This window comes from Caretta caretta, chromosome 26, assembly GCF_965140235.1.
Source record: "Caretta caretta isolate rCarCar2 chromosome 26, rCarCar1.hap1, whole genome shotgun sequence".
Lineage (NCBI taxonomy): Eukaryota > Metazoa > Chordata > Testudines > Cheloniidae > Caretta > Caretta caretta.
In genome coordinates, this window is record NC_134231.1 from 15,096,945 (window position 1) to 15,124,854 (window position 27,910).

Below are 27,910 nucleotides of genomic sequence, written 5' to 3' on the forward strand. Positions count from 1 at the left end.
GGTTCCCAAGCGGCAAAGAGAGGTTTTATCCCAAGCTGCCGGTGGAAGCCAGCCACGTGTGCCACCGACGGATTGAAATGAATGGCGAGTGAACAGCTCATCTATGAATAGAGAGGGCCGGACAGCTACTGAGGAGGCCCTGAAAACAGGCCTTTCCCTGAAATGTGACTCCCTATCTGGCATTCCTGCTACGGGCTAAGTTTGCAGCTACAGCACCTGGGATTGTGTCAAAATTCATGGGGGAATCAACCGGATGCTGCGTTCTGGTCCCTGGCTTTGCGGTAAGTGGTCTTGAGTTGCTTAAGCCACCCCCTGCTCTGGTCACCGATCTAATAAATTTCCAGTGCTGCCACCTTCTTTCCTCTTTGCGGGTAGACGTAATCATTCCCAGAGCTCTGACTAAACCTGATGCTTTGCTCGCCTCACCCCGGAGATTCATCAAAATCTGACCATGCTCCTGTGACCAGGAAGCAGCGTGCCTGGCAAAGGACCTTTTCTGGCCAGTGGGCGCTGCAAAGACAGGAGCAGGTTCGCTGTGTTTGCAGCTCAGGGAGCAGACAGAATAAAATGGACGGCTTGTTAAACGCCAAACTGTGCTTGAAAAAAGGAGGTTGACTCTGTTTCCTGGGAGTTGATTGGTGACTCCTGGGATAAAGAGGACAAAGAATTTCAGCCCATGGGATTGTGGGATAGCATTGGTCTGAGTCTGGTGTGGCCAGGTCCATGCTTCAGAACAATAGGGCTTGAACCCTGGAACTCAGCTGGACTCAGGGTTTGCCCCTCCACTCCCATGGGGTCCTAGGAGCCTGGGTCCAAGCCCAAGTCAGAGAGATTCATGTGTAGACAGAAGGGGGATTAGGATTTGAGCCTGAGTCTGAGCCCGGGCTTACCTGGCAGCGTAGACATGCCCACTTTGTGTTACACACTTTATCATGCCCCATGAAGGACAGTCGGAGACAGAAAGCCAGTGCTTACTTGAACACTAGATGGCAACGTTCACACTCGTATCCGTGCTCCAGAGGCTTCAGGAACTGTTGTGTTTCCACCCCGATACTGTCCGGAGCCTCTTCAAGGATTTCTTTGCATCAAGCCAGGATGGAGGGAGATGCTATGAACCAGGGCATGATAAACGGTTGTGGCAAACCAAAGCTCCAATCCACCCAAAGGCCTGGTGAAAGGCTCGGAGAGTGCACAGAGCTTAACACCTATTTCCCTTAAGGTCCTCAGGGTCTATCAACGCCCAGTTTCTTAGCTGTGTGGAAGCATCAGCAGCCTGAGACAGAGGAATTTGCTGACTGATTAACAGGTTTCAGAGTAGCAGCCGTGTTAGTCTGTATTCGCAAAAAGAAAAGGAGGACTTGTGGCACCTTAGAGACTAACCAATTTATTTGAGCATAAATCTCCCCACTGTATTTTCCACTGAATGCATCCAATGAAGTGGGCTGTAGCTCACGAAAGCTTATGCTCCAATAAATTGGTTAGTCTCTAAGGTGCCACAAGTCCTCCTTTTCTTTCTGACTGATTAAGGATACCAAGGGCTAGAGTAGTGGAACCCAAACTTTTCACAGTTGCGACCCCCCCTTATCCCTGTCGACACCCCCTCCCCCAGGGAACCAGGGCTGGGGTGGGGGCCAGGAGGAGAGCTGCAGCCGGGGCACGGGGGCCGGGCCGAAGCAGAGCTGGGGCGGAACGGGGCTGGGTGATGCCTTGCTGCACCCATCCAATGTTCCTCCGCACCCCCTAGGCGGGCACGCCCCACAGTTTGGGGACCACAGAGTATTAATGATGCCCTATTCAGTACCTTCACGAGCCTCTGCGTCCCCTGGCAGAGTAACACTAGGAACACAGATAACACGAAAACCAGGGGGGTAAACGTGAGGCCGTGTGCTGTTCAGCTCTCTTCCTGCTACCATGTGCTCCGTGCATGGCTTTAGATAGGATGCAGCCACAGGCTGACATCTGGCCTCTACCCTCCTTTGAACTGTCCCAGAGCCCCCTCTCTCCCCCAGCCCTGCCTAGAGCGGGCCCCCCCCATGCGACCCCCCGGAGCGCCCGGCGCCCCTCCCTGGAGCGCCCCTGCCGCCGGAAGGAAAGCTTTCCTGCCTGCGCGCACAGCCACCCCTCCTGCCCCACACTGGGCAAGGGGCAGCCCCACCCCCCACCCCCAGTGAGGCTATGGTCAGGGGCAGCAGCATGGGAGGCCACACATGACGGCAGCCCCCACCCAGCCCCCACCATAGGGGAGGCGAGGGGGCTTCCTGGACCTGAGTGGGGCCCTAGGAGCACGTGCAGAGTGAGTGTGCTAGGGAGTCAGGGGGGGAAGAGGAGGGGTTCCCCCACCCGGAGCTCGGTGTTGCCGGTGGGGAGGGGCGGGGAAGACTCCTCTCTGACCCTAGCCCTGGGGCAGCCTGTAGGCAGCCTAAGCTCCCCGGCCCTGCCCCACCCCAGAGCCTGTGCCCCCAGCACCCCAACCCTGAGTCCCAGCTCTGAGCCCCCTCCTCAGTGTGAACCCCTCATCCCCAGCCCCATCCCAGAGCCCTCACCTGAGGGGAAAAACACGCAACTTAAATTTTGGCAATCAGTCTGGGGTATGATCGTGTTTAGCACAATACTTGATTATATTACACCCTTTAAAGTATATAATTGGTCGTATACTGGTGTGACGAAACAGGAACGTTCTTAATGTTTTCTCTGAATACTGTGTGGGTGCCTCAGTTTCCCCTAAGCATTTCTTAAGTCTCTAGGTGGTGGGATAAGGGGGTGTGATTGTTGCAGAGCCCTAGAGGGCCAGTGTGATGCTGTCTGCACAGAGAATGGCCGACACCCTGTCTCCTGGCAACTGATGGCCTGGGCCCCTCCTCTGCAAGGTGCCAACTGAAAGTGTTGGAGAACAAAGAGATCAGGTGGCCTCCTGGCCCGGGGAAAGAGACAAAGGCCAGAGGAGGGGCAGGAGACAGTGTACGTTTGGAGCTGGCTGGGGAAACGGGGAGAGGCCCAGAACTTGGGTCTGGGCTCCCCACCCCCCAAGTTGGAACAGACTGAGGGGTCCTGTTTTCTGTACCTACAACAAGCTCTGTTTTATACTGCGTTCCTTTTGTTTTACTGGCTGGCCGAGAGTCACGTCTGACAGTGGAGTTGGGGGGCAGGGCCCTCTGGCTTCCCCAGGAGCCCCGCCCGGGCGGACACGCTGCAGGAGGGGCACAGTGTGGCGGACAGCATCACACTGGCTCTCTAGGGCTCTCCAACAATCACACACCCTTATCCCACCACCTAGGTCCTGAAGAAATGCCTAGGGGAAACTGAGGCACACACACAGTATTCAGAGAAAACAGGAAGAACATTCCCACTTCGTCACAGCAGGTACAACAAAATATAATATATTGAAGCAGGCAAGTGCTGCGTCTGACTTCCCACTTTTAATTGACCCTTGAAATCTTCTGGCGCCGGCGCGTTGTAGCTTCATTTTATCCCAGCAACGAATTCTTGATTTGTAGGACCACTAACAACCAGCAACCCGAACCCAAACCCTATATTTGTTTTAATTTTAGAAAGTATTTGCTTTTGGGGGTTGTTGATCAAAGAGTGCTTGGTTGTTTCCGTATTCAAAAGAGTATTAATAACGTTGACATTCTTGGTTAAATAATTTTTTCTTATGACAGTGATATTGTGCAATAAAGGGAAACTGTTAAACGCTTACAGTTTCCAGTCCATTTTTACATTATTTAATAAAATATATATCAGCTTACAGGGCAGCGGGGGGACTAGACCCAGTCTGGGCACCACCAAAAATTATACAAACCTGCCGCCCCTGCGTGTGTGTCATTATCACATGCACAGAGGAGCCATTGTTCGGGGGTTTTATGTAATAACTACCTACATCCAAACTACCCTGCAGAGGTTCCCAAAGTGGAACAACGGTGAAGTAGAACCATTCTGCTCATCTGGTGTATTCAGAAAAGCGGCCTCATTTGTAACTTTCCAAGTACAGGGGTTGTTTTTTTCTGAGAAGCATTTAAGATTTGGTGCGCAGCCCCAGGTAAAATGGGTCAATGCTGTGATCATAGAATCATAGAATATCAGGGTTGGAAGGGACCTCAGGAGGTCATCTAGTCCAACCCCCTGCTCAAAGCAGGACTGATCCCCGACTAAATCATCCCAGCCAGGGCTTTGTCAAGCCTGACCTTAAAAACTTCTAGGGAAGGAGATTCCACCACCTCCTTAGGTAACGCATTCCAGTGTTTCACCACCCTTGTAGTGAAAAAGTTTTTCCTAATATCTAACCTAAATCTCCCTCACATGAGTAAGGAACCTCATGTTATAAACAGAAGACAAGCACTACCCCAAACTGAATCAGACATTTAGCTGCTTCCGGGCAATTTATAAGATGCCAAGGAAAAGCAACTACTCGCTTTAAATGCTACACCACTGAAAATCTTTCGTCGTGATACTCCCCTGAATGTGATCAAAGCTGGTGAATGACATCAGGCACGGCCTGGGGTTAGAGAGAGAGAGAGATCCATCTCATGACTCAGCTGATACAGAATTCAAGGCTGGGAATATATTAATAGCAGTCAACATAATTTTTATGGAAACTAGGTCTTGTTAAATGTAGCCCATAGGATTATTTTGCTGGCTATTATATCCTACTAATCCAGCCAGCCGTATCAAATAATATGTTTCTCTTTCTGAATTAATCCATTTCATTCTTATATTTTATCAGGATTAATTCCTTTGAATTTAGGATGTGCTGAGGCATATGATATGTATTTCCTAATAATTATACAGAGAATAAGTTTTGCTGAAATGCAAGAAGCCTACCAGCCTGTACCCGGTAAGATATGCTATATAGCTAAAAGTATAATCAGTTAAGAGTAAGTCAGCAGAAAAGCTGGTAGCCTTTGGCACAGATAAGAATGGTCCCTGAACTTTGGGGAACCAAAGGGAGGAATGACACACATCACTGAACAAGTTTATCCAGCGTCTACAACCGGTTAGTAACCACAGGGTACACCACGACATGGAAGTCGCCAAGAGAGCCTAGGTTGGCAGTTTTTGGAGGGAGATAATCCTTATTAATATATAGAGAGTAAGTGTCATAATCCACTAACCTATCGGAGAAGGGGACCCCTACATTTCTTAGGGTACAGAAATAAGATTTGGGTACAGTAGGTTAGGCCTGAATTACATAGTGTCAGGATCCTATAAAATACCATGTACGGAAGAAGTCTGGAGCTTCTTTTTATGAGCTCTCTTTTAGCCTTCTTTTAGTCTTTAGCTCTTTCTTTTCTTTGTTCTCCTATATTCTGTAGATTATCTTTTTTATCTACCTATCACTCTAACTTCTATCACGCTGTCAGCTCAGCTTGTGCAGTATAGTATAACTACTCGACATTCCTAACTACTGGGGAAGCCAGCACCATCCTGTTATCGGGCATGCCAGGAGTGAGGCTGGTCCTTCACCTCCTATTACCGGCTCCTCAAGGAAGGGTGCGAGTATGTTAGGTTAAGGTACTTATAACAGGAACGTTACCACCAGGAGTTTTGGAATTCTTCTACTGTTTTGCAGTCGTAAGTTTCATAGCATTTATTATTCTTTTGTTACTCTCAATGACGTTTTTATCAATTTGGTTTTGTCCTCAGTGTTTTTGCCAAGGCACCCCAAAAGTCCTCTCCCTATATAGAACTCTCTGAGTTCTCTGACCCTGTAGTCTGAATTGGACAAGGACCTATAAATTTTCTGGTGGGATGCGATCAGTGGCAAGCCATAACAACTAGCCCATCAAATTCAGGTTAACATAAACAGACTGATTTCATTCATCGATAAGCTCACAAGTTTGGCTGATAAAGGTAACTGCATAGATGTAATACTACTGAGCCTTTTGCAAGGCATTTGACTTAGTACCGCATGACGGTCTCATAAAAAATTAGCTCCACGAGAGAGCACACATTAACTGAATGAAGAAATACTGGCTAAGTGACAGATCTCAACAATCTTTCAGTGTGTTTGCAGTGTTGTTCATAGAATCATAGAATCATAGAATATAAGGGTTGGAAGGGACCCCAGAAGGTCATCTAGTCCAACCCCCTGCTCGAAGCAGGACCAATTCCCAGTTAAATCATCCCAGCCAGGGCTTTGTCAAGCCTGACCTTAAAAACCTCTAAGGAAGGAGATTCTACCACCTCCCTAGGTAACGCGGTCTCGGTCCCAGCATATTAGAGAGACAAGGTGGTGAAGGTCGTATCTTTTAGCTCCAAAGCTTGGTTCTCTCACCAACAGAAGTTGGTCCAATAAAAGACATTACCTCACCCATCTTGTTTCTTTAAGATCTCAAGAAGTTACTGTCAGCTGGGACTCATCATTGACTGGGGGTGTTTCTAGTGGGATCCACAGTGATTGGTTCTAGGCCTGATGCTATTCACCATTTTCATCAAAGATCTGGAAGTGAATGTAAATCACAGCTGATAAATGTGTGAGTGGCACAAAAATTGGCAGAGTGGTAAACGATGAGAACAGGTCACTTGCTTGGTAACCAAAATACGTTTTAATGCAGCTAAATGCAAAGCTATATCTTGATGTCTTCAACTCGGACCTAGTTATCTTGCTGGAAGAAATGCTTTAGCCAAAGAACAGTCATTGAACAAAGCAATTATTAACATTGCAAATCCACTTGAAATATTCAACTGCCTGGATACAGCTCAGGAGCTCTTGAGACCCCAAGAATCCCCTGTGCGTCCACACTTCCCAACCCAAGGGTACGGCTGGGATGAAAAGGGCAGCACAGAGATAGATCTCAAACCAAGTCTTTGTACAGTCAGAGGCTTTGTGTCCAGAGTAGAAACTTCTTAGTCAGGACTCTGCAATGGATTCATATTTGGCTTGATTAAGTGGCTGTTCCATTTAAAAGCATCCATTTATTTAAGCATCAATTAAGGTTATAAATACAGGTCTCTGAAACTGAGGACAATCAGCAGAAGCCTTTAACCAGCACGTTGACACCTCTAATTGTAGCCAGTGGGGTAAGAAGATTGAAAATCATCCCAAGCAAGGCGTTTGAGCAATTACATCAGCCCCACTAAACGAAGCACGCAAAAAAGAATCTCAAAACAATGTAAGAACATTAGAAGTAGGAAGCCTGACAAACAATCCGTGGGGCCATGGTTGATTGAGGTCCTAAAGGCACACTCAAGAAAGATACGGCCATTGCAGAGAAGCGTAAATTCTTTGCATCGGTCTTCACTGCAGAGGATGTGGGGGAGATTCCCAAAGCTGAGCCATTCTTTTGGGGTGACAAATCTGAGGAACTGTCCCAGACTGAGGTGAACTAGCTCCACTCAGGTTGGAACAGGATCCAGACGTACTGATGGGGACCTGCACGCCATGAAGCCCTATTTGGTTGGACATCAGGCAGGATCTCCAGACCAAGCTCTGGGGAATTTCAGAGCTCCCTGCTCTGGCGCTTCGGGCAGTGTTTCAGCAGTTTGGGCAGGTGGGATGAGGCCGGAAAACGAGTGAACAAACTCAAAGTTCACCCGGTATTTTCACCCCCAACCTAAAGTTTCGATTCAGTTTTCGGGAAAGGTTCCTCCCTCACTGGGATGCTGTTGAGTCTTAACTCATTAAGGAGTGAAACTCACTCCTACGTGGAGAGCTAGCACCAGGTCTGTGCACCACCGACCCCAAGTAAGTCCTGAAAGACCTAGGCTGGACTGAAATTCAATGGGACTTGAGTGGCTACCTCCTGCAGACTCCTTTGAAATTCAGTCTGACCCTTAGATGGCTCACAGGTCTCATGCTGGCCTTCTTTGCAGGGTGAGTTAGAGCCTCATATGGAAGGTGCTGGGAATGCGCCAAGTGCTACTTACTACTCAAGTGTCTTGCGTTTTTAACTAACCCATTTCACCCACCCATCGTAATTACCCACCCTTGGTGCATTAGGATGAGCACCAGGTGAAAAAGGCGGACGAGGTGGCACCAAAACATGTCATGTGTTCATGTCGGTTTCACCGAATTGTATCATGATGAATAAAACAAAGAAAAATAATTCTAAAAAAGTCAAACTTTAAAAAACATTCAAAACAGAAAAGAAACATTTTGTTCAACCCAAAACTGAGTTGGGTTTTTGTTTTTGTATTCTTTAACTTTTCAATTAATCAAACATTTCATTTTTTATTTGACCTGAAACCATGTTTTAAAAAAGTTTTCTGCACTGCCAGAAACTGACAAATCCATTATTTGCGCAGGTCTGCTTAAGGTCTATGCTGTACATTTGGCAGGGGGGTAAATGCCAAGCCTATTTGGTACAGGGTCCTGTAACATAATTACTTCGCTAATTAACATGCTTTGCTCAGTGAAACGCTCAGGAGTGTGGCTTCACCTTCCTGCAAAGCCTTTCCAAAGGCTTTGCAGCAGCTCATGATCCATTTCTGCCTTTTGACAGTCTCTTTAATAAGCCCCAGCAGATTGCTGATCAAATGCCTTTGTATGAGCCTGGCAGCAGCGCTGTCAAAGTGCCGTGTTCTCACCCTGCACACGCTGCCAGGGACTTGCTGGGAGGAGTGGCCTCAAGAGAAGGGTAATGAGTTTCATAAATTGGATTTGGTTTATTTCTGAAGGTTACTTTGTAATGGAGAGCCACCTGTAGTCTGTAATGGCCAGATCTCAGCTGTGAGGAGAACGAAGTTCACCTCGGCCTTTTGGCTAAGATCAAGTGTAATTATACTCCACACCTGAACATAGTCATTATATGAACAACATACCCCCATATCTCAATGTCTGTACTTTGACCGGTTAAACTTTTACCCCAAATCAGGGAGATTGCAGATTATGTATTCCTTATGCCACCCGATCCTAAATCGAACTTCGCACCCCTTGATAATCTGTACCTTATTCCTTGATAACCAGAAACTTCTATGCTTAAACTCTGTACCGTTTTTTTTTATTTTAGCATCATCTTAATAAAATTTTTAAATCTGTTCTTATCCGTTTAATGTCTGATACATCCTCTATCTGAGGACTATATAGTAAATGGACTTGTGAAAGTAGAAATTCCTTGGTTCCTGGGCTCTTTCTCGTAGGGGTGGCTCAGAACAGAGACGTGCTCTGCAGAGTGGCTGTGAGTGTGTACAGGTGGGCATGCGTACATGGAAGAGCATGGAAAGACAAAGACACAGGACAGTGAAGGACTGATAACACTGGCTAGAGCCAGACATTTGGTACAAACAAATGCTGCATCTGAGTCCTGACCTGCCATCTCACTGAGCGCCTCACCCCCAGCTCCAGCAAGGCACGTCTCTCCAGGCCTGCAAGGCCCACAGCTAGTCTGGGACTAGCTCAGAGTCTGCCACTTGTGCCAAATAAACATTTGCCTGAAGTAATAATTATAACTTTACCCTCTTTTATCTGCTCGTTGTTCATCAGAAAGCCGACCCTACGGCAGAGAGCCAGGCTGGCACAGACCATGGTCAGACAGAGCAGGGTCTTCTGCAAAAGATGCAACAGAATTCATGGAAGCAGCTTCACAGGCTCCCTACAGAACCACCCTGGAGTTCCCGCCCTCCAACACCCGGCTGCATTCAGAACACGCAGCCTTAACCAGCAGCCGTACAAGAACGGGCATCGTTCTCATGAAAGAAAGCAAGGAGCTATCCTCTCGGTGTGTCCCTCCAGCAAACCCTGGCAGACTGCAAACCACAGAGCAGGTCCAGCACAAACAATGACCATGTGAGTTTCCCCACACTGCCCTGCCAACATAGGTGCAGGAACTAGGGGGGCTGCCCCACTCCCGGGCTTGAAGTGGGTTCCATCATACACAGGGTTTACAGTTTGGGTCAGTGGCTCTCAGCACCCCCATTCTACAAAGGGTTCCAGCCCCGCTCCCTGCCAGTGTGCACTAACTCTGACTTTCATGGCTTCCAACGCCAGAAGGGACCATTGCGCTCATCTAGTCTGACCCGCTGAACAACACAGGCCATGAAACTTTCCCCACAATAATTCCCGGTGCAGATCTGTTAAAAACCCCCACCAGTCTTGATTTAAACAATGTCAGGGATGGAGAATCCACCAGGACCCTGGGTGAGTTGTTCCAGTTGTTAATGACTCTCACTGCTAAAAATTTACGTCTTGTTTCCAGTCTGAATTTGTCTAGTTTCAACTCCTAGCCATTGGATCATGTGAGACCTTCCTCAGCTCGACTGAAGAGCCCAGTATCAAATCTTTGTTTCCCGTGTAGATACTGATAGGCTGGGATCAAGTCACCCCTTGACCTTCTCTTTGTTTTCTAATCCTTTGATCATTCTCGTGGCTCTTCTCTGACCTCTCTCCAATTTGTCACCATCCTGCTTGAATTGTGGGCACCGGAACTGGACACTGGATCCCAGCATGGTTGTGCTACGAGCTGACATCACCTTTCAACTCCTGCTCCAGATTCCCCAGCTATGCACCCTGGGATGCCACTAGCTCTTTTGGCCACAGTGTTGCACTGGGAGCTGATTATCTACCACAACCCCAAATCTTTGCCAGGGTCCCTGCTTCCCAGGACAGAGTCCCCCAGCCTGTAAGTGTGGCCTGCGATCTTTGTTCCTAGATGTTTACATTGACGTCTAGCCACATTAAAACGCATATGGTTTGCCTGCGCCCAATCAACGTATCTCTACTGGGGACAGATCGTCCCAAGACTGAACCCAATTTCCGTGGCCAATTCAAACCTTGAGTTCTCTGCTGAGTCTGCCAAGTAGAGAATCAATTAACCGCAGCTGTGAGATGGGCAGTTTTTGCAGCAGGTTCAGCTGCCCGCGAGGCATGGGACACGGTCAGACGTGTGTTTTCTTGACAAAACTCAGCTCACGCCAGCCAAACAGCCACAAGGTGGCAATAACTTTCTGACATTCCCAACCTGGGCTGGATTGGAACCAGTGACCCAGATGGGAGGGGACATTATTATTATCATTTTAGTTTATTATTCAAATAAACCCCCAGGCTTTACAATGATCAGCTGTATCATCGTCAAACCACAGCTCAAATGAGTGCTGCAGGGTGAACGATACGTTTGTTTTCAGACTGCCTGGGGGACCGGCTGGGACGAAGAACACGGGTAAAGGGCTCCCCCAGCCTGGAGCGGAAAGGAGCAGGGAGGTAACAGTCCCCACGTCTGCCCCCATGGGATCCTACCCAATGCCACGGGGTGAGATTTTCCAAAGGAGCACAAGGTCCATTGACTGGGAACCTCTGAAAATCTCATCCCTTGTTGATTACGAATCATTCTCTTATTCTGGGGGACAGTCCTCCCAGAGTACCCCTTATCTCCTCCCTTTTTCACAACCCCTCCCTGCCATCATGCTAATCTGCTCTTCTGCGTGAGGGGCATGTTTCCCTTTGGGTCCCATCACAGCCATGCCAGAGTGAGCCAGAGGCTTCTCCAAACCCACTCCCGCTGCCCTCGGCAGCTACAAGCTGAAGCAGGGGGAAGAGTCACAACAAAGAATCTATTTGTTCCTGAGGCGGGCAGAGATTTTTGTGTTCAACTAGGGAGCGCAGGATCAGGCCCTAACTGTGTTCTCTGAGTAGGTCTACACTGCAAAAGTAGACCCATGGCAGCGCGTGTCAGTGACTCAGTCTCACGGGGCTCGTGCCACAGGGCTAAAGATAGCAGAGTAGATATTCGAGACCCTCCCCACATACCAGGTCTCAGAGCCCAGTCATCTCCAGGGCTAGTTTCAGCCCCACAGCGCAAGCCCTGTGAGCCCGAGGCATTTGACCCAGGTCTGACACTCACTGCCACGGGTCGTTTTTTGCAGTGTAAACATACCCTCCTGGACTTCAGTTCTTGGGCCCTGGACGCTCCCTCCTTTGGAGGTTTCCCTGACAGACTGATGTTTGAACAGCTACAGCTTGGGCTTGGTTACGACACTTCCACTTGAAGGGACCTTAGAATCGGGGCTTTAAACCCAGGCCCAATATGTCATAGGCAACCCTACGGGGGCTACCGGGAGGGCATTCCACGGGCCACGCTACTCACAGCGCTGGGCAACCTCTCTCAGTGTGGAGCTGCTACCTGTCTGCCTTTCCACACACCCTCTCTCGAGCTACCTATTGACCGGGAGATCTGTGCTGGCTCTGGCGAACGCTTCCTATTTCCATCCCCACAGCAGAGTGTGAGCTCTTCTCCTCGTGCAGGACAGGGTGGATGAGATGAGAAACAACCCAAGAAACCTGTCTAAACACTTACAGCTCTGGACAAAACTAAGGACAAGGGTACTGATACTAGATGATCGCAACCTGACCTTGCAATCCATGACTGTGACTCAGGACAAAGGATGCTTTATGGAGAGGTTAGCTCCCAGTACCAAAAGAAAGGGGAAGGGTGGATGGGAAATCAGGACCCTGAGACTGACAGTCCCCAGGGGCAATGGGGGGAGGCCAATGCTCCAGGTCAGCTGGATTGACAGGGCAGGGAGGCTAATGATGTGGGAGTCTGGAGGCCAGGGGGTGAGCGGGAATGGCCTGGAACAGAGTGGGGGCCGAGCTAAGGAGAGAGCAGGGGCCAAGCTGAGCTGGGGAGCAGGGCTGGGCCAGCCAGAGAAGCAGCCCAGGGAGCAGACCTGTGCTGGGAGCAGAGCTGCAGCGACCAGAGGGGCCAGAAAAGGCAGCCCCGGGGGCTGGGGCTGGAGCCATCCGGAGCCGGGTGCGGTGAGCAGCTGGACAGAGCGAGGGGGGGACCCTGGGCAGCCGGCCCAGCGCAGGGAGACGCCCCCAGCCCAGAGGCCCTGCAGGCCAGACTTGAAGGGGGGGTCGTAACCCTGCCAAGGCGGGAGCGATGCTGGGAGGAAGGGTCCTGCCACCGAGAGCCTGAGGGTGTGTGGCCACCGCCAGAGCGAGTGTCCGACCCACAGCCTCCCTGCCGCTCAGCCAGGGCCTGGGCAGGGGCTGGGACGTGTGAGGAACAGACTGAACTGCCCTGACATCCCAGATCAGCTGGTGGTGACGTCCCCGGGCCACAGAGCGGGTGTCGGGTTTTCCTTTAGCCTTTCCCCCTTTTTTTTAATTGGTTGCTGTTTAGTAAATCGTATTTGCTTTGAACTGTGTAACAATCAGTGCAGAGAGAGCACCCCGGCGTGGGGACACCCTCGCCCCTGCCCAAGTAACCACGACCAGGTTGGGGGTCCAGCCCCCAGGAATCCTGGGTTCAGCCTTGTTGGGGTTCCGCGGACTCTGCCCCATGGGAGAGTGGGAGGGGAGCCCTCGAGGTCAGGCAGGGCTCTGGGTAAAGGGGGCGGGAGCGAGGACTCAGATCCTTTCGCGAGCCAGGAAAGTTCTCCCCAATAGCCAGACCATTCCCCCGCTTACACATATGTACCCTTTGTAAAGACTGATTCTCCCTTCCCCCAGCCCCACCCCCATAAAGTTCTTTGTTTTCATCAGTAGATGTAATATTTGCATTTGAGATTATGATCTAATGTAGAGCTGGGCAAATTGCGGGGGGGGAATAGTTTATTCACACACAAAAATGCTGTTTTGGATTGACTGAAGCTATTGGCAAATTCAGGTTGAATTCAGGGAAGAGTTTCAGCCAAAAATAAATTAAATTTTAAAGCTGAAACACTTCATTTCAAAAATGTCAAAAAGGAACCTTTTGACTTTTTATTTCAAAACAAATCTTTGACCCAAAACAATTTTTTTGTTTTTATTTTTCGGGCCTGCCACTGAACTGAAAAATCAGTTCTTTGCTTGGCTCTATTCTAATGGAGAGAAGTCTTTAGATTCCTACAAGTTCAGCTAGATCATCTGTAACCCGATGATGGCTTGAACATTATTTCTCCATTGTAAAGAAAGCCCTGACAGAAGAGAGAGAGAGATGCATGACACAAAGCAGAGAGTTCAACTCACCATCTTGGCTTTTCAGTGTCCTACAGACGGAGCTGGAGTTCGCTAAGAAATGGCTCCAGGGGTGAGACAGTTCCCTATGAGGTCTGTCAGAAACCTGCTGCCTGGATTTATAGTCACGCCAGAGGACCCTGACTGTTCCCGTCCCTTTTAGAGGAGCTAATGTGCCCAAATGGCTTTCAAAAAAGGAGAACCTTTACTCCTGAGTTTTATGTTTATTTTGTGCCGAGATCCTGGGGCACCTGGCAAAATGTCATTACCTCCACTGATGTTTGCTGATAACTCGGAACAGGATCTTCTCATGAAATATCAGGATGAGGCAGTGCCTAAAAGGAATCACAATGTTCACCTGCTGTGAATGGAGAAGGAAATGCTGGGTCTGGGTATAGACATCAGGAACTGCAGATGTTTGTTAGCAGATGAGTTACATTTCTATAGCCCTATTCCCAACCCCAAATGCTTCACTGATGATACGCACAGATACTCCTTCACCTGTCACTGAAATCCAGTCCCTTCTGGGTTGCGTTAGAATCACAGAAAATTAGGGTTTGAAGAAACCTCAGGAGGTCATCTAGTCCAACCTCCTGCTCAAAGCAGGACCAACCCCAACTAAATCATCCCAGCCAGGGCCTTAAAAACCTCTAAGGAAGGAGATTCCACCACCTCCCTAGGTAACCCATTCCAGTGCTTCACCACCCTCCTGGTGAAATAGTGTTTCCTAATATCCAACCTAGACCTCCCCCACGGCAACTTGAGACCATTGCTCCTCGTTCTGTCATCTGCCACCACTGAGAAGAGCCGAGCTCCATCCTCTTTGGAACCCCCCTTCAGGTAGTTGAAAGCAGCTATCAAATCCCCCCTCATTCTTCTCTTCCACAGACTAAACAAGCCCAGTTCATAGACTTTAAGGTCAGAAGGGACCATTCTGATCGTCTAGTCTGACCTCCTGCACAACACAGGTTTCATATCCATGGGAAAAGGCACAGTAGACTTGGCGATGACTGACACCTCCCACTCAGCGGGCATAGAATAGGATACAAGTGAAGTCTGGCATTCTCTGTACACATCAATGTCCCTAATCTGACCAAGAAATGACACCCAGGAAATACAGTGCCAGAACCAATGGGATGTTGCTCCGAACAGCTAGGCATTATTATGGGACAATGTCAAGCAATCAGATTTTTGAACAATATGTATTTAATAAAAGAGTGGCCTGTGAAACTGGAGGAACGTAGCACGAAGTGAACATGGTCGGGTTTCCAACACTGCAGGGTGCGGGTTAGATTTGTAAAAAAAGTTTTCATTGACATAAAAATAAACAATGTGACATTTTGATCCCGGTTGGGATAGGTTTGTAAAGACTGGCCCTGGCTTTTGCACCCACAACTTTCATGTGCCAATGTGGCTGAGGGCAAAGTCCTCCATTTCAGACTCTGCCCACAAATCAAGGGACAGCCACCTCTGAATGACCTAAAACACACCCACACATCACTGCCGATGCAAAATACCACATCACAAATTCGCTACGCAAAACAGAGGTCCAGTTAAGGCCAGGCTGAAACACAGACTCCCTGGGTTTATCAGGTATCAGAGGGGTAGCCGTGTTAGTCTGTATCCACAAAAACAACGAGGAGTTTGTTTGTTTGAGTTTATCAGCTCTCCTTTATTTGTTCTTTTTGCTTTAGTAGTGGATCGATCCAACCTGATAGCGTCCCTTTAACTGGTCCCTCCCTGGTACGTTGTTACGTCCCTGCTGCGGTTTGGTTTAGATGTAACATCGCCGTTTGGTTTTGAGTCCACTTTCCATATTTGAAAGCCAAGCGCCTGCTGACAACAGGTCAGGTCTCAGCGCAGCTCCTGATGGCGCCGATCCCAGCGGTGTGATAACTGCACGGGCCCTTTCCTGGGTACATCCTGCAGCTGCTGCCTCCCCAGGCCACTCGGTCCAACAGGCGGCATTGACAAACAGCAGCCCAGTCCCAGCCAATGGATATGCCAGAGTGGCACAGCCTCGTATGCTGGGCTAATGCCCACGGGCACGCACTGGGAACCCAGGCTTCCAGCCTCCGAGAGATTGCCAGGCTTGGGCAGAATTCGTCTGGAGTCTGAAGCAGCAATGGGGAAAGATGCCGCTGATGTGGCCACTGGCATGTCCAGGAAAATGGGGGGAGACTCGGGAACCAGCACCTCTAAATGTCGGGGGGACAGCGGGCAACAGAGGGGCTTTGTTCAACCCACCTTGTCTTGGAACACAGCCAAGGGAGGCTCGCTGTCTTTCTCTCTCTCTCAGTTTTTATACCCCACACTCCTCCCCATAGTCTCTAAGCCCCTGAAATATCAGCCTGAATGCCTGGCCCAGGGTCACACAGCCTGCAAGGGCCAGGCTGGGATAGGCCTGAGTCTGATCTCCCCTGAGTTCGACCTCGGCGTAATGCCTTCGACGTCCGAGGAGTCATTATGGCTGAGACAGTGTGAGGGGCAGCGGAGTCTCGCAGAGCAAGCCCCTCGCCCCTGCACCAGGCTTGTCTCCCATGCTTCGGGGGACTGCTTGAGGACTAGATTGTGCGTGTTTGCACAGACCTCTCAGGGACCATGTTGCTTTCCTGCCTGCAGACACCTGCCCAGAACAAAGCTGCATGTGCCTGGCTGAGGGACCTCTCCCCCTGAGAGCGCAGCTCTGCAAGGCGCAAGATCTTACCGCGCTACGATTACAGGCTCTCATGTCATCGGATGCTGCGATGTAGTGGGCCAGGCTCTGCGTGGAAGAGGCTGGAACCTGGGGGGAGTATCTCTTGTGTGTAGCGGGGGACAGTGAAGCTAGTGGCTATTGAACAAACAGAAACTGCCGAGATTTTCGTTTCTTCCCACAGATAACTACTCTAATGACAGCCCCAGGGTGCCAGTTTGTTATGTTTTGTGTACAGATTGGCTTGTGGATTTTCCCCACCTGAGATTGTATGCAACTAGGTCTCAGAGGGGTTGCATCTGAAGAAGTGGGTAATTTATCCATGAAAGCTTATGCCCAAACAAATCTGTTAGTCTTTAAGGTGCCACCAGACTCCTTGTTGTTTTTAGGCAGTTAGGGGCCAGACTAATGCCTTTTTGCCTCCTCGCTGGGCTGCTGCCTTAGACCCCATGTTCTGAGAGCTCCGGCTTTGGCCTAGTGCATTGAGCATGGGCCCGGCAAGCAGGACTGCTGGGGTCTGTCCCCTGCTCTGCCATTGACTTACTTTGTGACCTTGGGCAAGTCACTTTGCCAGCTGGTGCCTCCCTTGCCCCATCTTTAAAATGGGGATCATAAGCCTGCTGAAAAGAGCTTTGGGATCTCGTGGTGACCCACACTGCATATGGAGAGAAGGCTTTGGATTCTTTGACCATGGGATGGTGTTCCATGAAGGAGGAGTGCTGGGCAGAGACGGGCTCCATCTTACGAAGAGAGGGAAGAGCATCTTTGCCAGCAGGCTGGCTAACCTAGTGAGGAGGGCTTTAAACTAGGTTCACCGGGGGAAGGAGACCAAAGCCCTGAGGTAAGTGGGAAAGCGGGATACCAGGAGGAAGCACAGTCAGGAACGTCTGTGAGGGGAGGGCTCCTGCCTCATACTGAGAATGAGGGGCAATCAGCAGGTTATCTCAAGTGCTTATATACAAATGCACAAAGCCTTGGAAACAAGCAGGGAGAACTGGAGGTCCTGGTGATGTCAAGGAACTATGACGTGATCGGAATAACAGAGACTTGGTGGGATAACTCACATGACTGGAGTACTGTCATGGATGGTTATAAACTGTTCAGGAAGGATAGGCAGGGCAGAAAAGGTGGGGGAGTAGCACTGTATGTAAGGGAGCAGTATGACTGCTCAGAGCTCCGGTACGAAACTGTAGAAAAACCTGAGTGTCTCTGGATTAAGTTTAGAAGTGTAAGCAACAAGAGTGATGCAGTGGTGGGAGTCTGCTATAGACCACCGGACCAGGGGGATGAGGTGGATGAGGCTTTCTTCCGGCAGCTCACGGAAGCTACTGGATCGCATGCCCTGATTCTCATGGGTGACTTTAATTTTCCTGATATCTGCTGGGAGAGCAATACAGCGGTGCATAGACCATCCAGGAAGTTTTTGGAAAGCGTAGGGGACAATTTCCTGGCGCAAGTGCTAGAGGAGCCAACTAGGGGGGGCGCTTTTCTTGACCTGCTGCTCACAAACCGGGTAGAATTAGTGGGGGAAGCAAAAGTGGATGGGAATCTGGGAGGCAGTGACCATGAGTTGGTTGAATTCAGGATCCTGACGCAGGGAAGAAAGGTAAGCAGCAGGATACGGACCCTGGACTTCAGGAAAGCAGACTTCGACTCCCTCAGGGAACGGATGGCCAGGATCCCCTGGGGGACTAAATTGAAGGGGAAAGGAGTCCAGGAGAGCTGGCTGTATTTCAAGGAATCCCTGTTGAGGTTACAGGGACAAACTATCCCAATGAGTCGAAAGAATAGTAAATGTGGCAGGCGACCAGCTTGGCTTAATGGTGAAATCCTAGCGGATCTTAAACATAAAAAAGAAGCTTACAAGAAGTGGAAGGTTGGACATATGACCAGGGAAGAGTATAAAAATATTGCTCGAGCATGTAGGAATGAAATCAGGAGGGCCAAATCGCACCTGGAGCTGCAGCTAGCAAGAGATGTCAAGAGTAACAAGAAGGGGTTCTTCAGGTATGTTGGCAACAAGAAAGCCAAGGAAAGTGTGGGCCCCTTACTGAATGAGGGAGGCAACCTAGTGACAGAGGATGTGGAAAAAGCTAATGTACTCAATGCTTTTTTTGCCTCTGTTTTCAATAACAAGGTCAGCTCCCAGACTGCTGCGCTGGGCATCACAACATGGGGAATAGATGGCCAGCCCTCGGTGGAGATAGAGGTGGTTAGGGACTATTTAGAAAAGCTGGACGTGCACAAATCCATGGGGCCGGACGAGTTGCATCCGAGAGTGCTGAAGGAATTGGCGGCTGTGATTGCAGAGCCATTGGCCATTATCTTTGAAAACTCGTGGCGAACCGGGGAAGTCCCGGATGACTGGAAAAAGGCTAATGTAGTGCCAATCTTTAAAAAAGGGAAGAAGGAGGATCCTGGGAACTACAGGCCAGTCAGCCTCACCTCAGTCCCTGGAAAAATCATGGAGCAGGTCCTCAAAGAATCAATCCTGATGCACTTGCATGAGAGGAAAGTGATCAGGAACAGCCAGTATGGATTCACCAAGGGAAGGTCATGCCTGACTAATCTAATCGCCTTCTATGATGAGATGACTGGTTCTGTGGATGAAGGGAAAGCAGTGGATGTATTGTTTCTTGACTTTAGCAAAGCTTTTGACACGGTCTCCCACAGTATTCTTGTCAGCAAGTTAAGGAAGTATGGGCTGGATGAATGCACTATAAGGTGGGTAGAAAGCTGGCTAGATTGTCGGGCTCAACGGGTAGTGATCAATGGCTCCATGTCTAGTTGGCAGCCGGTATCAAGTGGAGTGCCCCAAGGGTCGGTCCTGGGGCCGGTTTTGTTCAATATCTTCATAAATGATCTGGAGGATGGTGTGGATTGCACTCTCAGCAAATTTGCGGATGATACTAAACTGGGAGGAGTGGTAGATACGCTGGAGGGGAGGGATAGGATACAGAAGGACCTAGACAAATTGGAGGATTGGGCCAAAAGAAATCTGATGAGGTTCAATAAGGATAAGTGCAGGGTCCTGCACTTAGGACGGAAGAATCCAATGCACCGCTACAGACTAGGGACCGAATGGCTAGGCAGCAGTTCTGCGGAAAAGGACCTAGGGGTGACAGTGGACGAGAAGCTGGATATGAGTCAACAGTGTGCCCTTGTTGCCAAGAAGGCCAATGGCATTTTGGGATTTATAAGTAGGGGCATTGCCAGCAGATCGAGGGACGTGATCGTCTTCCTCTATTCGACATTGGTGAGGCCTCATCTGGAGTACTGTGTCCAGTTTTGGGCCCCACACTTCAAGAAGGATGTGGATAAATTGGAGAGAGTCCAGCGAAGGGCAACACAAATGATTAGGGGTCTAGAACACATGACTTATGAGGAGAGGCTGAGGGAGCTGGGATTGTTTAGCCTGCAGAAGAGAAGAATGAGGGGGGATTTGATAGCTGCTTTCAACTACCTGAAAGGGGGTTCCAAAGAGGATGGCTCTAGACTGTTCTCAATGGTAGCAGATGACAGAACGAGGAGTAATGGTCTCAAGTTGCAGTGGGGGAGGTTTAGATTGGATATTAGGAAAAACTTTTTCACTAAGAGGGTGGTGAAACACTGGAATGCGTTACCTAGGGAGGTGGTAGAATCTCCTTCCTTAGAGGTTTTTAAGGTCAGGCTTGACAAAGCCCTGGCTGGGATGATTTAACTGGGAATTGGTCCTGCTTCGAGCAGGGGGTTGGACTAGATGACCTTCTGGGGTCCCTTCCAACCCTGATATTCTATGATTCTATGGCAGTGGCGTTTGGGGAGCTCTAGTCCTACACCCCACCAGTTCTGCATGAACTGTTGTTGTGTTGTAAGTATCTAAGAACATACTGGAGGGGTTTAGGGTCCCCATCTTGGATGGGGGAGCCACTGATTGTCCACCCCAAACCTGAGTATTGTGTAAGAACCCTTCTGGGCCTCTCTGTTCTCAGCCGGTATTTACATTCTGGTTTGACATGTATTGGGCTTATCAGGAGGGGGTTGATATGTCTTCATTCGCTTGCAGGGTTAGCGGGAGTGGGGGTCATGTGCTCTGTGAGCGCATAGCTGGGTGCTTGTCAGCACCCCCTGTCTCCTGAGCTTTTGTTTCCCTGGGGGCTTTTTGTGTGTTTGATTTAGTCTCAATAACAGTTTTGTTGAGTCAGCTGTTATGGTTGATAGTTGGGGGGAGGACGGGGGATGGACTAATCTGCTTATTTGGTGACAAAGACAGTTTGCTCTTGATTCTGGCTCTCAGCAAAAGGATTCTGGCAGTACTTATTTTCCAGCATATAAGAATGACCAATATACTGCACTGTTGATTTGCAGCTTATTTGAACAAACAGTAATTGGTCCTTGCAACACCCTGTGCTTTGTCTCTCCTCCGATTTTGACACGGCTGCATTAGCTAATTAATGCAGAGAGCGGTAAAGGATCTTTTAAAACAGTTCGGTTTCACAATCTAAAAAATGGCCGATGACTGGCGTGGCTTGGATTTTCCAACGGTGCTGCCTTTGCACTAGACGACTGAGAAAACCGGAGCAGAATGCAGTGCTAATCCACGTGACCCGCCCACATGGAAAGCTTGTAGTCTTAGAGAAAGCCCCATCAGTTCTGTACAATTTGGGGGACTCAGTTCACTGAAACTGGAAGAGTGAAACGTACTTTTCACCTCCCTGCACCAGTGTTGCCCAACGAACTTCAAGAGAGATTCACCCTGACACGCTGTCAGAGCCTGATCAATGGAGATAATGAGACCCACGTGTCCAGCTGCCGGGTGAGTCAGCAGAAGCGCTCTGTACCTTCACGGAGCTACTGATGCTTCTCCAGCCCGGTCCAGGAAGGACGGGGCATTGCAGATGTAACGACTCCCATCTGAGTCCTTCCTCATAAGGAAATACAAGTAGCATTTTGTCCCTCTTCTACTGCAGGACTGAGATTCGTCATTCTGAGGCAGACATCCGATTGCTCCAGAAATCCTCTAACTTTGGTCTGAAAATACAAGCCAGCCATCTTGGGCTGAAGTCTGCCTTGTGGCTCTCTGGCTATACACAACTAAGAGTTACTCTTCGCTGGCTTGAACCCACCCCCATTGGTGCTGATTGCAAAACTCCCATTAATTTCCGTACAATTGGATTAGAGCCCCGAACCGGTTGGGCTGGGTGCACACCAGCTAAATTTTCAAAACTAGCCACTTACAATGCCCCAGTAAAACCATATGAAGATCAGAACTGCCACGCTCGTCTGGTGTCCTGTCTCCCACGATGCCCAGCGCTACAGCTTCAGGGGGAGTGTACAGAACTGGGCAGTTGGAGTGATCGACCCCTGCCGGAGTCTCGCAATCAGAGATTTAGGGTTACTCTGAGCACGGGGTTGCATCCCTATCTTGGCTAACAGCCATTGATGGACTTGTCCTCCAAGAACTTATCCAGTATTTTTTTGCACCCACTTATACTTTTGGCTTTCACAGCATCCCACCATGCAAAGGGGTTTCATGGGTTAATTGTGCATTGTGTGGAAAAGTACTTCCTCTTGTTTATATTAAACCTGCAGCCTATTGATTTCATCATGTTACTCCTGGTTTCTGTACTGTAGGCAAGGGTAAATAACATTTCCCTATTCACCTTTTCCACACCAGTCATGATTTTATAGACCTCTATCATATCTTCCCTTAGTTGTCTCTTTTCTAAGGTGAACAGTCCCAGTCTTATTAATCTCTCTTCCTATGAAAGCTGTTCTAAACCCCTAATCATTTTTGTTGCCCTTCTCTGACCTTTTTCTGGATTTAATATATTTTTTTGAGATGGGGTGACCAGAACTGCATGCAGTATTCAAGGTGTGGGAGTACTCTGGGTTTATATAATGATTATCTACTCGTGGGGGAATTCTGTGCCACTGCGCATGCGCAGAATTTATCCCCCCTGCAGATTGCTTTGTTTCCCCATAGAAAAATGACTTTCTGATAGGGAAGCAAAGAGAAGCTGTAAGAGCAGCCACGCAGCACTCCCTAGCTGTGCAGGTTCATTGTTTCAGGCGCGCAGAGCAGCCGGCGAAGAGGTAAATCCCTGCAGGGCTGGGGACACCCCAGCCAGTGGCTCCTACTCTGAGCTAGGATCAGCTGCTAGTCCTGGCTGGGCTGGAGGCAGGAGAGGACAAAACTTCCTCTTCCCCTGCATGGAGTGGCTGGGCTATGTCAGACCCACCTCCAGAAACCTCCCCCAGCTGCAGGAAGCTCAGCATCCTCCACTGCTTCCTGCCCCAATCACTGCTCAGCTGTGGAGGGGGAGGAGGGTGGGGGGGGGATCATTGTATGGGAAGCTGCTCACCCATCCACTCAACCCCTGTGCATCTGGACCTCCCATACCCAGACACCACTGCCGAGCCTGACCCTCACCCATAACCCTCCTAGCCCTCCATAGCCAAACCCCACCCCACTGACCCTCAACCTGTGCATCTAGAGCTCTCCTGCACCCAGACTCCCAGCCCCCTGGACTCCCTCCACTGCACCCAGACCACCCTCCACTGAGCTCTCTGCCCTCAAACCCCCACCCTGACGAGCCTGAGCCCCCATATCCAGACCCCCAGGCCACTGACCCCCAACTAATTGCACCCAGACCCCCACTGAACCCCAACCACTTTCATCTGGAAGCCACTGCAAAGCCCCCTTGCCTTTAGAACCTAAAATCTAAAGGTTTATTCATAAAAGGAAAAAGATAAAGATGAGAGCTAGGATTGGTTACATGGAATCAATGACATACAGTCATGGCCAAGTTCTTGGTTCAGGCTTGTAGCAGTGATGCAGTAAATGGCAGGTTCAAATCAAGTCTCTGGAGAACATCCCCAGCTTGGATGGGTCGTTCAGTGCTTGGTTCAAAGCTTCAGTGTAGCAAAGTCCCTCCAGAGGTCAGAAGCAGGACTGAAGACAAGATGGAGGAGCTGCAGCAGCTTTGTATAGTCTCTTGCCATGTGGTCTCTGCTTTCTTTGTTCCAAAGACAAGCTGCCCATCCCATGGCCTGGAAACACCTCAGAGTTCTCTTCATAGGCAGGTCCCCGCACACCTTGCTGAGTCCCAAGGCGTGTCTGCCTTCTCTCAGTGGGTCAGTTGTGTAGCTGATGGTCCTTAATGAGCCATCAAGCAGGCTAGGCAGAGCTGACACCAACTTGTCTGGGGTGTCACCCAGAAGCAGAGCATAAGTTTGAACTATAGACAGTATAGAGCCAATATTCATAACTTCAACTATAAAAATGATACCCACATATAGACAGCATGATCCTAACCAGCAAACCATAACCTCGTCTTAGACACCTTATTTGACCCCCTTTATATAAGATTTGGTGCCACTACAGGACCTTGGTTGCAACAATGATCTTTGTGGTCCCAGTTCAAGTCAATAACGTGACACTGGGAAACAAAGATTTGATACTGGGCTCTTCAGTCTAGCAGAGGAAGGTCTAACACCATCCAATGGCTGGAAGTTGAAGCTAGACAAATACAGCCAGAAATAAGGTGTAAATTTTTAACAGTGAGATTAATTAGCCCCTGGAACAGCTTACCAAGGGTTGGGATGGATTCTCCATCCCTGACCATTGTAAAATCAAGGTTGGATGTTTTCTAACAGATCTGCTCTAGGAATTATAGTGGGCAGGTCTCTGGCCTGTGTGAAACAGGGGGTCAGACTAGATGATCACAATGGTCCCTTCTGGCCTTGGAATTTATGTATCTACAGGTACCGGCAGTTTGTTCCCAGAGCCAGCATGTGCGCTAGGTGATGCCGCGCTGGCTAAGGAAAGCATGACACCAAGCCGGCGCTCCAGCCAGCTCCAGTTACATAAGCCGCATGCCAGGAGACAGCGGGAGTTGTTTTAGAGATGGGCAACTGACCTCAGAACAGAGAAAAGTGCTTTTGTAAAGTACCTCTGCCTCGGAGACAGCCTGGCAGGCCTCCTGCACTGTGCCTTCAAAACCCACTAGACCAGCAAGGCAGCCTCACGCAAGAGGTGCGGGGAGTTTATCCTATCACCAGCCTGCACTGATGCTGCTGAAATCGTGTTAGGAGTCTCCAGCAGCGCTGTCAGACACCAGAGGGACAAAATAGCTCCTCGTGACTGAAAAGATACACAAAGCAAGGAAATTGGTCTTGTGGTGAAAGAGCCTGCTGATGCCAAGGGACTAGCAGAAATCAATTCGCCATTTAGTCCTACGTGAAGCACTGGATTTGGTCCAAGCGATGAATATAGCGGACGCGCTCATTAATACTGACCGTGATATAGTTAAATGTAACGTCCTTGTAGTGCGGAAAATACCAAAGAAATCAACTTCAAAAAGGGGAACGACCCAAAAATGGGGAACCATCGCAAGAGTGAAATGCCTGCAAGCTGCAGGGGAAAGATTTTAAAACGCCGTAGCAGAGACTCAAACTAAATGTACATGCAAAATAATCATTAAAAAAACAGTAACAGGACTAAAAGAAATGCCACCCTGGCTAAACAGCAGAGTAGAAGAGGTGGTGAGAGGCGAAAAGGCACCCTTTAAAAAGTGGAAGTTGAATCCTGCTGAGGAAAATAGGAAGGCGCCCACGCTCTGGCCAGTCGCTGTATAATTACACAGGCCAAGGAGGAATTTGAAGAGTAACTAGCAAAAGACACAAAACCGAACAGCAACAGGTTTTAAAGTCCCCCAGAAGCAGGAGCTCGCCAAACAAGCACTGGGCAATCACGGCGCTAAAGGGGACGCAGGCAAGACAAGGCCTGGAGGGGCACAGTTCACGGATAGCTGGACCAGAGGGCAGCATGCTACCATCCATCATTTCCACCAGTTGCCTCAGCTGTAGCCTTTCCACCATTGGTTCATTGCAGGGGCTGGACAGAGCCTGCATCTAGGTGTGGCCTACCTGTACGGAGGCTGGAGGGCTTTGCAGTTTGTCACAGCAGCAGTGTGAGAGGGAGCCCAGGCTGGTGGGTCAGGGGGCTCAGTGGTATCCCCATTCCAGGGGGAACCCTGGGGGGAACCCATCAGGTGCAGTTGGGACCCAGAGATGGAGCAAGACCTGCAGGTGCAGAGGATGACAGTTCATAGATGCCAACATACATGTGGGCAGAAGAGGGGGCCTGGTTCGAGAACTCAACTCCACAGTTACATTCAGCTGTCGTGGGGTTACCGTGGCTGCTGGGATCTGAGCGCGGAGGGAAGCATTCTCCAGATGCAACTGGGCAACTTGACCCCAAAGGACCAACTTGGTCATTTCAGTGGTGCACATTCCCGGGGTCCCCAGCTCAGCTGCTGGACCCAGGCCCAGAAAGGAGGGAGTCTGCTCAGACTGGCAGACACTGGGAAGTGGATGGGCAGACCTAGTGAGGCAGCAGTGGGCAGGGCTCGTGGCTGGGCCAGGGACTGGATCCAGGAGTGAGAGCAGGAATTAGGACCCAAGAGCAGGCCTGGCACAAGGCTGGAGCAGGAGCAGGCTGAGGTTGGAACAGGTCGGAACCACCAAGCGGTGGGGGATACTCCTCACAAGGAAGCAAGTTTGAGCAGACTGGAGTGGGCTGCTCTCATTGGGAGCTTGTATCCCTGGCCTTGGGGTCACCTGGTTAGACCAGCACCTGTGGATTGTCCGAGCCCTGGTTGGTTGCCAGGGAGCCAGTCTGAGGGCTGACTCCTCAGGCTCAGAGATGGGCTCATGACATGGGCTCACCCCATCAACAGCTCTGCTGATGTCCTGCCACCCCACCTGCTCCGCAGCCCCCCCCCAGCAGTTCACACACAACTGGATTAGTCGTCTTGCTCCCAGGGAATCTAGTGTGGACGTTGCAGGGTCTAACTGAATGGCAGGGTGGGTATATGGAGACGGACGAGATTGTCTTTATGCAACAAGAAAAAAACCACCTGGTTTTACTGCTTGTGCTCTCAGGACTCGTAACTGATTCCCCACTTCCAGGTGCAGGGAGGGATTTTTTCCTGGCCTTCCCTAGTTCAAGCCAGACCCTCCCTCCCTGCCTGACCAGGAAGCTCTGACTGATTCTGATGCATTGCTCCCGAGTGCAGAAACTGACAGTAACTCCACAGCTGTGAGCCGACGCCTTCGCGGGACAGCGCCAGGCCCCTTCGGACACTGTTGGGCTGTCCAGGGGGCTGCCTGGCTTTATTTAATCCATTTTCCCACCCCCAGCACGTCAATATGGATTTTCATGACATCTTCTTATAAACCCACCCGAAAAGCACCTCCAAGGACCTGGCTGGCAGGGCCTTTGGGCAGCACCAGGCTAAGCCATTCAGGCAGAGCTGTACCCATGGTGAGGAGCTGAACAGACCCCAGGGTCTTTGGTGAGGAGAACCCTGGACTGAGCCTGGTAGAGAGAGCGTAATGGGGTTTGAGGGCGGGAGAAAATGAAGGACCCCTCCCCAATGATCTGACACCCTTGCACAAAGGCCTGGGGAGCTATGAAACAGGGTCAGGGAACCTGATTCTGGCTGCTCCTGTGTGTGTGTGCAAGGGGAGTTTGAGTGTGCAAGGGAGATCGAGTGAGCGACACCTGCTCCTTTCCCCAATAAGACTGGTTCCACGACTGACATCAGAACTACTGGGTGGCCGGCTGAGGCTGGAGTAGACGGAGGCTGGACCAGGGGCTGGCTAGCGTGGAAATGGGCACAGGCCGGGGAAGGACCGGGCGCAGGAGCAAGGGCTGGCAGGAGGAGCACGGGCAGTCTGTCAGAACGAGGCAATGGGCGTGGTCCCAGTCAGATAGTGATGTTGAGCAGGCTGGAGAGACTGCTTCCCTCAGGAGCCTAGATCACCTGGGTGGCTCTTCACTTGGGGGTTGGAAGGCCCCCGACTGAACAGCATGGGGCATATCACGAGACCGTGAGGTAATGGCCTCTGATGACTTATCACATTGTTGGCTCAGGAGTGACTCATCAGGCATAGGAGGGCTCAGAGCTACACAGGCATGACTCACGACTTGCCCTTTTGGGTACCAGCATGTCAAGTCAGGGTGAAATCAGATTGGGAGAAAAAAAAGGGACCAGTGCATCTGGCACTGATTGAGAACCTTTTCCATTCACAGTATCCCAAATTTTTGTGATCCGTGAACACCTGAACTAGCAAACACACGCCTTCCACGAGACGATGCTGTTCCTCAAAGGTGGCTTTGATGGCCAGCAGTTCCTAGTCACAGACTTTGTAATTTTGTTCACAGGTGTCAACTTTCAGGAGCAGAACTTTCAGGGGATGGAGAAGATTCAAGGACTCAGTTGTGATATCGCGGCTCTGATCACATGACTGGAGGCATCTGCTTTGACCAGGAAGGGCTTAGCTGGGTCCAGGTGAAC

The 27,910-nt window shown here is 50.0% G+C and overlaps 1 protein-coding gene and 1 long non-coding RNA gene across 5 annotated transcripts in view; one reads left to right on the forward strand and one right to left on the reverse strand.

Annotated features, from left to right (window-relative positions):
- LOC142070156 (uncharacterized) lies at nt 1-27,909 on the forward strand. Its single transcript, XR_012666136.1, has 3 exons — nt 1-281; nt 9,419-9,721; nt 27,778-27,909. It is a non-coding gene; the product is annotated as an uncharacterized LOC142070156 (long non-coding RNA).
- The window catches only part of KANSL3 (KAT8 regulatory NSL complex subunit 3), a 92,372-nt gene continuing 70,985 nt past the window's right edge, over nt 6,524-27,910 (reverse strand). For 3 of the 4 annotated variants that reach the window (XM_048829378.2, XM_048829374.2, XM_048829375.2), the window contains 2 exons: nt 14,140-14,205; nt 6,524-9,481 (listed from right to left, as the gene is read on the reverse strand). In XM_048829378.2, the coding sequence (XP_048685335.1) occupies nt 14,179-14,205 (27 nt within the window). In that variant the 3' untranslated portion in view covers nt 6,524-9,481; nt 14,140-14,178. The remainder of the gene's footprint in view (nt 9,482-14,139; nt 14,206-27,910) is intronic. The other variant, XR_012666135.1, reaches the window with a different exon arrangement.